This window comes from Beta vulgaris, chromosome 1 (assembly GCF_026745355.1).
Source record: "Beta vulgaris subsp. vulgaris cultivar EL10 chromosome 1, EL10.2, whole genome shotgun sequence".
Taxonomy (NCBI): Eukaryota; Viridiplantae; Streptophyta; class Magnoliopsida; order Caryophyllales; family Amaranthaceae; genus Beta; species Beta vulgaris.
This window is the reverse complement of record NC_079202.1, coordinates 55,058,332-55,070,585: the sequence shown is the minus strand read 5'-3', so window position 1 is coordinate 55,070,585 and position 12,254 is coordinate 55,058,332. Positions and strand designations below refer to the sequence as shown.

Genomic DNA, 12,254 nt, shown 5'->3' with positions numbered 1-12,254 from the left:
AGGTGTGTTATATTTTACCTAAACTTATTATCTAATCAAAGTTAACCAACCTTGGAACTACTTTGTGTTTACACCTAATTGAAATATGTTCATCCCTTAAACTTTTTCTTTTAGGAGAAAATGTCCAAACTGAAAAATAAAAACCCTTTCCAAAACAAAAAAACAACTTATGATGCAACTTTTGGCCTTCAACCCTTAGAAACAAGAGCTTTGTCTAATTTATATCTGTTATATGCATATAGTATGTTATATGTACATATATGTGGGAACTTTTTGTGATTTTGGAGAAATCGAAGGTTAATTCTGGCCTTCTGAGTATTCATATAAAAAAGTAAGATGTGCTTTGTTTTGCCCAATCTCAAATTAATTCTACCTCTGTTTTTTTTTAGTTGCAACGATTAGACATTTTCCCTCTCTACTTTATGTCAAATCGTTTCAACTAAAAAAAAACAGAGGTAGTATGCATATTAAGAGACTTTGTATATTACAAATATATCAAAATTAAATAATGACTCAACAAACATGTAAGATAGGTATTTATATATACAACATTTTCTCTACCAGATATAATATTAGGGTTTATGTATTCAACTTTTATAAATTAAATATACAACATTTATTAATTCGTTAAATATGATCCAATCTTATTCACAATAATGCAACTGATAAATGCATTTTTTACGCAAAAAGGTTCAAGATTTGGCAATCCTTATTATATTGGTATGTTAATTTTTACAAAAATGATCAAAATTTCCATTAATATATGCAAATAGTAATTTAAATACTTCATGTAACTTCTTTAAAAAAAACAATTAGAATACTAAATAATTTTACAAACGTCTCTTGTTTTTCTGCAAGCGAGCTCTAAAGTCATAAACCTCTGAAAATCCCTCACTTTCTCTCTCCTAAATTGACCATGGTCTACATTACTTCTTGGGATGAATTCGTGGAGCGATCCGTCCAATTATTTCGCGCCGATCCTGATTCTGTAAGTTCTTCAATCTATTATTTTCTTAATCGCATTGTTTTTAATATCATTTTTTGCTATAGTTGTTGAAATTCGAAATTGGATTATGAAGTATAATTATGTGCTGAATGCAGACGCGTTATCTGATGAAATACAGACATTGTGATGGTAAATTGGTGCTCAAAGTTACTGATAACAAGGAGGTATTACTCGATTTCTTTTTGCTACTTTTTTTTTTGGAATTTTTAAGTTTTTTTTTGTTGTGTGTGTGTGTTAGATTCCAAATTAATTAGATTTAGTATAGTGCTGAACTTGTTAGAATTTGGAGTGCATGAGAGTTTTTTTTTTGTGGATTTGATTTTATGTGAATGATCATGCCGAAATATCCATGTGGATTTGAAGCCTTGGATGTGTTCAAGATGGGGTAGGGTAGGGTAATTAGAAGGGGTATGGTGCCAACTTTTGGGCCGTTTTGCTCATCTAGTCTCAATTCGAATGTGAAAGTGAATACAGTTCGTCAACTAATGGTGTTACTCGTCGCTTGTAGAATTCTGTATGTGATGAATGTTGTGAGAGGAGAATATTGATCTGTTGATTGAATATTAGTGGATTAACAGTTTTTTGTGACTAGATTTTGGCCGGAAAACTGTAGATTCTTAAGAATTGTTTGATAATGTGGCAATTTTAATGTAGATGTGGCAGCTACACACTTAAACTTGCAATGAGACATATAAGACCCAGCCGCATTTTGATCTAAAAATCGGGTTAGGGGTAAATGATTGGGAGGGAAGTTCTATGTGGGAAACCATAACTGGGGAACTATTCACAGGGTAATCTTTCGTAATATGTAAGTTTGGTATGTCAAGATAATACTTACGAGAGTAATTGTTGCTTGTGCTTGGTACACCAGAAGGTAATAAACTTAACTGTAGCGAACACCATTGTTGCTATTGGCAATGTGGGCTAACATTTAAATTGGAAAATGACCCCACATCAAATCGACATAAGGTAAATGATGAACACCTGATGAGAACAGTTTATTATTGTATCCTTACTTTGAATTGACAGTTTATTAGAACAGAAGGTGGAGGCATGGAGCAAATGATGAACGCCTAATCAACTATAAAGCCTTACTGTAAAGAACAGTTTGTTTTGACTGGTTGAGGAGATTGATTTACAAAAGTGCTCTTGAATAAGTTTGCTTTGGCAATGTGCAAAATTTCCTTTCATTTATTTTTAAGGACTGCCACTCTTGGTATGCCTCTTGGGAGTTGGGACTCTGTTGTTGTTGTTGTTATAGTTATAGTTGTAAAACAATAACAAGCATATCAATAGCCAGAGTTCATGAGATACCGCACAGGCGCACACTTGTAGCATGATATGTGCGAGAGTGTCGGACACAACGTCCTGGTTATGCAATTGGTTATTATGTAGACTTGGGTGGTTTAGATACTCATTGCTCCACCTTCTATACTAGTGAGAATTGAGATAAGTAGACGAGTTATCTTTGAAAGACCCCACTAAATGAAAAGGGGGTTTAAAGGTGAAAGTTGTTGATTTCGGTTATTCAGTTACATATGTTGCCTTGCTTTGTGCTTCTTTTTGTTGGTTAAACGTTTTCGAGTTCTGAGTACAAGCTTGATTCTTAAACAGGGGTTATATGTGCAAAGATTGTGATGTTCAGCTAGTCGCCTGTTGATATTTACTATAGTAGGGAAAACATTAGCACATAGTTTGGTACCTCATGCTCATTTCTGAACTTGAGAGCCAATATCTAGCCATTTAACATTTGTAAGAGGAAGTCATTTGTATGAGCTGTGCAAATTGATGTCCATCTATCGTGGCTGTTCAGAACCCATTTTCTTTTGCAATTTTAAATTTATGCATCCTGTTCTGAGCCTTGTCTTTGCTTGACAGTGCCTCAAGTTTAAGACTGACCAAGCGCAGGATGCAAAGAAGATGGAGAAGCTTAATAACATATTCTTTGCTTTGATGGCTCGAGGTCCTGAAGGTATTAGATATTTTCTCCCCCTCATCTTTTAAGGCTCACCATTCCTTTAAATATGATAGCCTGTATCTCATCTCTATTATTGTGCTGCGGTATTGACTATTCATGTGACACAGTATTGACATTAACTGATTTTATGCTTCTGCTAGTTGTATTTGAACATGCTAGTGACGCCCTTTTTGTTTGGTGTTTTGGGTTACATTTTGCTGATATAAAGGTCCATCTCTCTTATGTTCTGCAGTGGATATAGCAGAAGTCACGGGGAAAGAACAGATAGAGGCACAACCATCAAAGAAAGGAAGGGGACGAAAACAATAACTTGAAGCTTAGAAACTAGGGCTTGTAGTTGATCTCGGCACTTTCTCCATTAAAGCATGAGTAATTGGTCTTGAACTACAATGCAAATTTTTTCATTGCTTTACAGATAAACCGTCATGATGTCAAATATTATTTGAACCAAGTGCAATGAATATTAGTAATATCTGCTAAGTATGACTCAGCGCAAGGTGATTTTATCTTCTTGCAAGTTTGTCCGAGAATGTTGCATAAACCTTAGCCTAATTTATATGGCTCTGAGTTTAGCCATTGAGAGGCGCATGGCGCATCAGGTCCTCTTTTTTGGGGCAAGCGGCAGCTCATTTCATGGTTGCCGTTATCAAGCAAATTTCATACTTACCCAGAATTAATATTTTCGAAGTTTTTTTGGTCCAAGCTTCTGAACCTATGAGCTTCCTACTTATAGAAAGTTGAATTGGACTTCAATCTCCAATGATGCTATCACTAAGAACTTCAGGTTGCATTCTCTTCTCTTTACCTTTTAAAAAGAAGTTCCAAGTAAAAAAAGTTCCGATAAGATTAGATAGTTTATACAAGTTTCAAAAAGTTACAAAAACTAAGTTTCAATAAGCTCTTGTAAGCGTAGATTATTGCACCATGGGTGATAAAGATATGAGTAACTCATGCAATGATAGAAACGCAGAAATGTAATTGAGATTGAGATAGTATATCCTTGAGGATAGACATAGCAGTTCTTAGAGCAGTATATCCTCTGAAGTTGCAAAATTTGCCTCTGACTTATGGATCTAACATTACTCTTTTAAGGCATCAAATGTATAAAGGAAGCAGTCATTAAACTCATAATTTCACTCTACAACTGTCAAAGGAGAAATTAGTCTACAAATATGATCCCATGTTCTTTGATAGTATCCAGTACAATACCAAGTTTGCCCTCAATACGCTCACCTTTCCTAGGCTCATAGGCGAGGGCATATACATCAGCTTCTATGGATCGCTCAGCAATGAGCTTGCCCACCACTCTACAAGCATTATTATCAATAAGAGATGGTAGGGTAGTTCTTAAATCCTTAGCATTTGTAGTAGCAACAGATATCACTTTACTGGTTCCACGGTGCATCACTTTGGCATGAACGAATCGCTTTGAGAAGTAAACATTCAAAAGAAATGGTCTCATGTACATATCAGTCCGTTGTTTCCATGATTTCCTCCCGGATTTTTTGGGTTCTCCCCGGGATCTCCTGGTCCAGGCTGCTTGAACGACAAAGTCCTACATAAATTGACTGAGAATCAGGTAGGCAAATGAAAGAGCATATAGTAAAAAGTATAAAACATCCAATAAAGCACTGTTTCATATTTTAGAGAGTAGGTTTAAAGGACTAGAACAAATGCAAGTAACCACCAAAATGAAGTGGGCATTTGTTGAGAACGAGCACAGATTGGAGAGGAATTCACCAGTCCCATGAAATGGCTCTCAAACAAAGCGAAGCCAGATGACGACTATACACCTTGAGTTTTGACAGAATTATCATATTGAAGAAAGCAATGCAAACATAACTCCAGGATGCACTTATACCATCTGCACAACTCCCTAAATCTTCTCTATCTAGGATGGTTTAGGGTTCTAGTATTAAAGAGTCATGCATAGCGAATTGCTCAACTCATGCAATACCATACAAGTACTATGTACATAGAATTGCCAGATGTCTTTATTCATATTACAATTAGATATCTTGCAGAGAGTTTGAGAAGCAGGGATACTGAGAAGAACAAACAAGAACAATATCATTCTTGCTTTCTCAATAAGCATTTAAATGATGACAAGACGAAAATGTTGCCAATTAGTATGAGATAGATGTAGTACTCCTACAGTCCTACTATCATTCTAAATAGCTCTGATGCATCAAGACGAAACTGAAACAAGAGAAGGAAACGAGCTTTGTAATCTGAAATCTTCACTAGAAATTTAAGCACAACAAAAGGGTGGTATACCATGGATGATTTTAAACAACTTATACTCAACGAAAGGCTATAACATACTCCCTCCGTCCAAACTTAGTTCCCGTCATACTAGCATCTTAATTTCAAAAATGTTACTAGAAATTGAAGCACAACAAGGGTAAACCACGGATGATAGAAGACAAACTCCAAACTCAATAAATGGGCAAAATATACTCCTTCCATCCGAAATTAGTTCCCATTCGTACTAGCAATGCGACAACTAAATCCAGACAGAGGTAGCACAAGACACCAAAATGAGGGATATGGGGATTTGCTCGTCAACACATACACATATACATACATGCATACATACATACATATATACATACATACAATGTGGGATAGTGTAGCAGGAAAATTTACCTGTCTAGTAGTAGAATTTGACAAATTAGTTCTTGAATTGAGGGAGAGATTCAATTGGGGCAAAGAAGAAGACCATGATAATGAAGTGGGTTTGTTCAATCGAGGTCGAAACAAGTCTGATGATACAAGAAATGCAGAAGACGATATACTACAAGACATTATCTTCTCTTTCAGATTTATTCCTGCAACTTCAACACAAATATTGATTTAATTATTTCTCAAAATACCCATCTTCTTCCCATTAACTCAAACACACATGACACACCATTACAACAAAAAAAATGATAAACCCAAAAAGACAATTATCAATAAATCATCCAATATAATTATAATTCTAAAAAAGGGGGAAAAAAACAACATTATCATAGCTTCAATAAAGCAGGATAAAATAGAACTATAGAAGTAAATTAATTAAGCAAACAAAGAACTTAGCACAATTCAATAAAGAAGAACAATATATGGTTCATAAGAGATAAAGGAACTAACCCAGAAAAATTATGAGTGATAGAGTGTGGTAGTAACTAATAACGAGGCTTCAAATTGAATTACACCTAGTAGTTTGCAAGAAATGCTCACATGGTATATGCGTTAGTTTGATTTAAGCTTCTGTAGAATGTAGATAAAGAAGAAATAAAGAAGAAAATTTGGATCCAGATTAATGGGTGAAGTTTTTGGGTGACCGGTTACCCATATGACTATGAGGATTGGCCCAAATCACTATTCCTACTTTCTTTTATTTTAAAACTAGCCTTCATATGCACGCGATGCGTGCGTTAATTTCAAAATTTGTTATTCTATTAGATACTCCATTCGTACTTTATTTATGATTAAACTTAAATGTGAAAAATTCAACAGTTAGATGAATTTAGATATATTAATTCACTGATGTAAAAAAAATAAAAAGGTTGTGAGTGATTGTTATCATTAATTTTTTGTGAATGAATATTGTACAGAAAGAACAAAAATAATGAGTTGGTTTAACTGAATGAAAGAGTATCAAAGGTAGTGAATGTTCAGAATTGTCATGTGCACGTTATGTATGCCATCTTTTTTTATAAGGTATAAATATTTTGTCCATTTAATTTTTGATTGAAGTATTTGATGCATATACCATTTTAAACTTGTTTTAAATGGTAAGATGGAATGAAAATTTTTAAATGATTTGCTTTTGTAATTTTTTTCATTTCACTAATTAGATCATTAAGGGTATTTTAGTCAATTCAAAAAAGGACACCGCACCTCCTTCCTTGGCTTATATAACAGAGATATTAAATACTCTCCGTTCATTAAAGTTGGTTATCGTTATCAATGGTACCCATATTATGATAGTAAGAGAGAGAAAATATTGTATAATGTAAAGTAAAGAGAAGTAGAGGAAAAAAGTATTGTCGTATAATAATGTAAGGAAAAGCAGATAATGACATCGTTTTCTAATGAGAAAGGGGACTGAACTTCTAATCCTCGCCCCCACAATTACTTAAAATCGCCACAAAAATAATTAAAATTACATTTGTAACCTTTTTACCCCAAATTTCAGATCCAAAACCACCACCCCTCAGGCCCTCACCTCCTGCCCCTCCTACCATCCCCCCACCAGCAGCCTTTCTCTCACCTCAAATTTCAATCTCACCTTCCCCGGCCTTCTATCTCCTTCGCCGGCCTTTCAGTCACCTTCACGACCTTCTCTCACCTTCGCCGGCCTTTCTTTCTCCTACGCCGGCTTTTGTCTCTCCTTCGTCGGCCTTTCATTCTCCTTCGCCGGCCGGCCTTTTTCTAACTACCATCGCCCTCTCTCTCACCTCCTTTGGCGCCTTTCTCTCACCACCATCGCCAACCATGGCAGGTAAATTTTGAAATTTTTTTAAACCATGGGCGGTTGAAACTTTATTTTTTTTAGATATTTTATGATTAGCATTATTTTGAGGTGATTTCACCCGATTATAACCCGATCCATCCGTTCACCCGGAAGTAAACGGATGGATGGATTCGGGTGGTGATTTTTCCGGGTGATGGATGGATCGGGTGGTGCGGATGGGAGCAGGTGATGGATGCGGGTGATGCTCCACCCGTCCCGAACCCGATCCATTTACATCTCTAGTCATATCTTTCAACATTACACACCATTCTTCACGTTTATCTACTAAATCAATCAAGTAGGAGTGCTTTTAATCCTCACTCCACATATTTCTTTAGATTATTTAATTAAAATAATACAAATTTCGGTCAGTACTATCAAAATAATACAATTTTAAAATTTTTATTTAATAATGCAAACTTTACACTGAAAATTCTAAAATAGGTCAAATTAACTTATAAAATAGGTAAAAAGATCTTTAAAAACTAAACAACTAGAGTAGGTCAAAATATGTAATAATGCTTACAATCTCTAAGTTGACCTGATAACTCGACCCAAAGTTACTAAGAGAACGCCCAATTCGACTTGAATGCAACCCGATTTTCCCCAATAATCATATTTTATGGTGATTTCAAATTTTATATTAATTCTGATATTTTTTTAGCACGATCCACAATTGTTCGAAAATCAAACTCAAACCCAACCCAACCTGAAAACCTGAATGGCCACCCATACCCAACATACTATAGCATGGAACAAGGAGTCAACTTTATAAACCTCACATCACCCTCTCCATCTCCTTCCTTGTCACTGAAGATGTCTTGGCTTAGTGGTTAAAATTGAGGTGATGTGAACGATAGGTCACATATTCGAATCTCCACTCTCCTTGTTTGTATTTTGTACTGCCTTCGTGACTCATATATATATAAAAAAAATATCCTTCTTCTTCGTCTCAACCCATCTATCAGCCTCCTTACACAACTCTACCCTATGCCAAACTGCCACAACACACCATCCTCCATGAACTTGACCAACATCAATAGCACATTCATCGAGTCTTCAACCCTCAATCTCTCTCATCATCTTCATTTCTCTCCACCAGCGCTATTATGTAATGTCATTGTGTACTATGATAAGGTTACTAAGGGGAATATGAGTTACAAATACTATTAAAAGAAACGGTCTAATTTTAATATAAAATTAGACTTAGTCACTAAATAAATTAAACTAGTCACCGAAAGAAATTAACCTAATCACTGTCGAACTAATTCTCTTTTTAATATTGAGTTTACCATTACCTAATTTTAATTTAAAAATAGATGATCTTTTATAAGACAAACTCTATGAATTATAATAAAGAATTCAAGCTTCAAACTGATGGGGGTGTGAATGTGATTACTGTGATTGACTGATTAGTCAGATTGAAGTATTGAAATTTGAACCCATTGGATGACAATTGAATCTTGAAATAGGAGTAGTGTTTTAGAGGGGACATAACTATATCCGACAAAATAGACCGGTATCCGTTGACCCGATCCGAAATTCGTTTTCACCCGAAAATAACGACCCGAAAATGACTCGAACCTACACGAATCTGAATCTACCTGACCCGATGATGATGGCAATAACCCAAAATCCAACCCGAAAAGTTGTCATATTAGTTACTTTTTAAACAAATTTAAGGAAAATATTGTCGTGAAATACTATACATGTTTTAGCCACTATTATTTAACTTACTCTCATTAGTCTTATATGTGCTTTATTTATCTGCCCGATATAACCCGGCCCGGTCTAACCCAACGCGACATGACCCGAAATTTCATGGACCTGATATGAACTCGTATTCGACTCAACGTAATCCGAACGTAAAGTTGACCTGATTATGTTCGGATCCGTTTTGACTCGACATATACCCAACCCGTATGACCCATTTGCCACCTCTAAACATAACTACCTCTTTCTGGCATATTACCCGCTCTTAATGACTACTTAAAAATACTATGTTTACGGTGAGTTGGACTGTAACATTCATTAAATTATAGTTAGGGATGGCAATCCAATCCGAATCCGACCCTAGTCCGCTCCGATCCGAAGGAAAAAATTCGAGTTGACTACGACAAAAAAGGAATCCGACTCCGACTCCGTTTAAAAAATCCGACTCCGAGTCGGAGGAGGGTCGGAGTCGGATCTCATAAAATAATCCGACATCCGACTCCGACTTTGAGTCAATCAATCCTTTTTTCTTATTTATGTAATGTATTATTTATGTATAATCTGACTTCGACTTTCAGCCAGTTGTATTATATAGGCTTTTCCCAAAGAAAAATGATTAAACAATTGGAAGAAAAATAAGTCGGATCAGGTTCGGAGTCGGATGTTCGGATTTTAAGTCGGATGTCCGGATTTTAAGTCGGGTCGGATCTCGGAGTCAGATGTTCGGATTTTAGGTCGGATTCGGATTCGGATTTTCAAAGTCGGATCTCGGAGTCGGACTCGGATTTAAAATCCGACTTTCTGTAGGGTTGGAGTCGGATTATGCATAATCCGGTCCAAGTCCGACCCGTTGCCATTCCTAATTATAGTATAAGGAGGTACGTAAACTACGTTTTATCCTTTTAGACGGGGTCTCATTCATTACAAATAAAGCTTTAGCTTGTTCAATCGATTAACGGTCATTAAGGCCCATGTAAAAACACTACCGTCATAATTATGACTTTGGACCTACACATGATATTTGTTACATGAAACTTTTTGAAAAGAGAATGTATTAGGTCAGATGCGTCCGACCATAATATTTGGTCGGACGACTTTCAGTTGGTTTCAAAAAAAAATCAGTTGGTTTCAGTTTTTGTTCAAAAGACCAAATGAAAGAAAAACAACACAAGCTGAAAGAATTTACACAACAACTGAAAAAACACAGAAGACCAAATGAAAGAAAAACAACACAAGCTGAAAGAATTTACACACCAACTGAAGAACACAGAAGACCAAATGAAAGAAAAACAACACAAGCTGAAAGAATTTACACACCAACTGAAAGAATACAATAATCAACTGAAAACATTAAAAAATAAACAAACCTGTAAAGCTCCTCAAAGCTAAGACCACTAGCATTATGATTGTAAATCTCATGAATGAATAGCGTTACTGGAAAGACAAATTTCAAGATGAAATCGAACTAATTAACTCATTTGATTTAACGATTCAACACCGAGTTAAAGCAAGGATTACATCTCTAAGTTTCTTCTCCTTGAAATTTCTGCAACATGAATTTCTGAAAGTATCGTGAATCTTCATGAATGAACCAATTTGTTATCTAATACTCCACTCTTTAAAGTTTTATGACATTTGAAAACTTTAATTAGTTTATGTTTTGCCAAGTGTGAATCTGATGGTAGAGATGTTATGCTTTCTTTGCCAAATACCAACTTCTACGAATTCTCAACAGCAACAATGTACATCCTGCGAACAATTTATTGAAGAGGTTGAAGAAAGAGAAAGACGGTGAGTGTAAGAATGGCAGTGGTGGAAAAAAGGTGGGAAAGAGGAGGGGCAATTGATGCTATTTGCAGATGGAAGGCGGTCGAGGGCATTATCTTGCTCAGCCCGTCCGACGGAAAGTATTGGGTCAGACGGTCTGACCCAATACTTTCACTTTTAAAAATATTTGCCCATAATTAAAAACTTTATCATAATTATTTCTCATATAAAATAGGATTTTTTGATTTTAATAATGCAACCTTTTAACAATTCGCAATGAATAAGCTAACCTTTTAGTTATTCTTAATTAACTAAAAATTCTCAAATTACCCCCCACATTTGGGGAATTCCTCAGATACCCCTGAGGTTTGTGTTTGGGCTCAAGATACCCTTATTATGGACGGAACCCTAACGCCGTCTGGTTTTCCTTCTCTCTCTCCCCAATTTTCTCTCTCCTTCCATTCTGCCACCTACTGCCAAAACCCCCCTCCCTCACTCCGACGCCGACAACCGTATCCCCTCCTTTTCCCATTCACGATTCCCTTACCCTCGACGTTGGGCTGACCAGAATAGTAGAACATCAGCCTAGGGTGGTGCCTAGGGTGGTTTCGAGGGCGAGTTAAAGGGTTTGGGGGCGGCGTATCTGGGTGGGGAAGGGCAGGGGGTCGACTCACGATGGGAGACACAAAAGAGGGGCTTTTTCCGATAGGAGGAAAAGGGGGGGTGGTCCCGGGGTGGCGGAATCGAGAATAGGGAAGGAGAGGGCTAGGGTGGGGTGTCGAGGGTGGGGGAAAGGGAGAGGGTGGGTCGTCGGGAGGTGTTGCTGTTCTGGCCGGCGAATGGAAGAGGGTGGGGTCATCCGGGGTGCTGCTATTCTGTCCGGCGAAGGGAATAGGGTAGGGTCTTCGGGCCGAATTGAAGTGGGTGGTGGTCACCGACTGTTGGTCGCCGGCTGGGGGAGGGGGGTTGGTAGTGGTTGGGGGAATGGGAGGAGAGAGAAAATTGGGGAGAGAGAGAGGGAAAACCTAACGGCGTTAGAGTTCCGTCCATAGTAAGGGTATTTTGAGCTCAAACACAAATCTCAGGGGGTATCCGAGGAATTCCCCAAATGTGGGGGGTAATTTGGAAATTACGTCAAACCTCAAGGGTATCCGAGGAATTTTCCCTATAATTTATGTTCAACACGAAGTACATTAGTGAGTTTCCTGTCAAAAGATCATTTTTATTTGTTAAATAAACTATACGATAATATTATTTTGGTGTAGATAGAGGGCCAAATCGATGTA

At 36.8% G+C, this 12,254-nt stretch overlaps 2 protein-coding genes across 3 annotated transcripts; one reads left to right on the top strand and one right to left on the bottom strand.

The window, feature by feature from the left end:
• Window positions 1-808: 808 nt before the first annotated feature.
• LOC104905218 (signal recognition particle 9 kDa protein) lies at window positions 809-3,467 on the top strand. Its single transcript, XM_010693676.3, has 4 exons — window positions 809-988; window positions 1,102-1,170; window positions 2,885-2,978; window positions 3,217-3,467. Exons 1-4 carry the CDS (start codon window positions 917-919, stop codon window positions 3,291-3,293), a joined length of 312 nt encoding a protein of 103 aa, XP_010691978.1. The 5' UTR covers window positions 809-916; the 3' UTR covers window positions 3,294-3,467.
• Window positions 3,468-4,084: 617 nt separating this feature from the next.
• LOC104905219 (hypothetical protein) lies at window positions 4,085-6,308 on the bottom strand. Of its 2 annotated transcripts, none has more exons than XM_010693679.4 (3): window positions 6,120-6,308; window positions 5,634-5,815; window positions 4,085-4,539 (listed from the first exon to the last, which is right to left on the bottom strand). In XM_010693679.4, the coding sequence occupies exons 2-3, from the start codon at window positions 5,790-5,792 to the stop codon at window positions 4,144-4,146; spliced, it is 555 nt and encodes a 184-aa protein (XP_010691981.1). In that variant the 5' UTR covers window positions 5,793-5,815; window positions 6,120-6,308; the 3' UTR covers window positions 4,085-4,143. The 2 variants fall into 2 exon arrangements, with proteins under 2 accessions (XP_010691981.1, XP_010691979.1); XM_010693677.4 differs by having other exon boundaries at window positions 5,634-5,821; window positions 6,120-6,307.
• Between the last annotated feature and the right edge of the window lie 5,946 nt (window positions 6,309-12,254).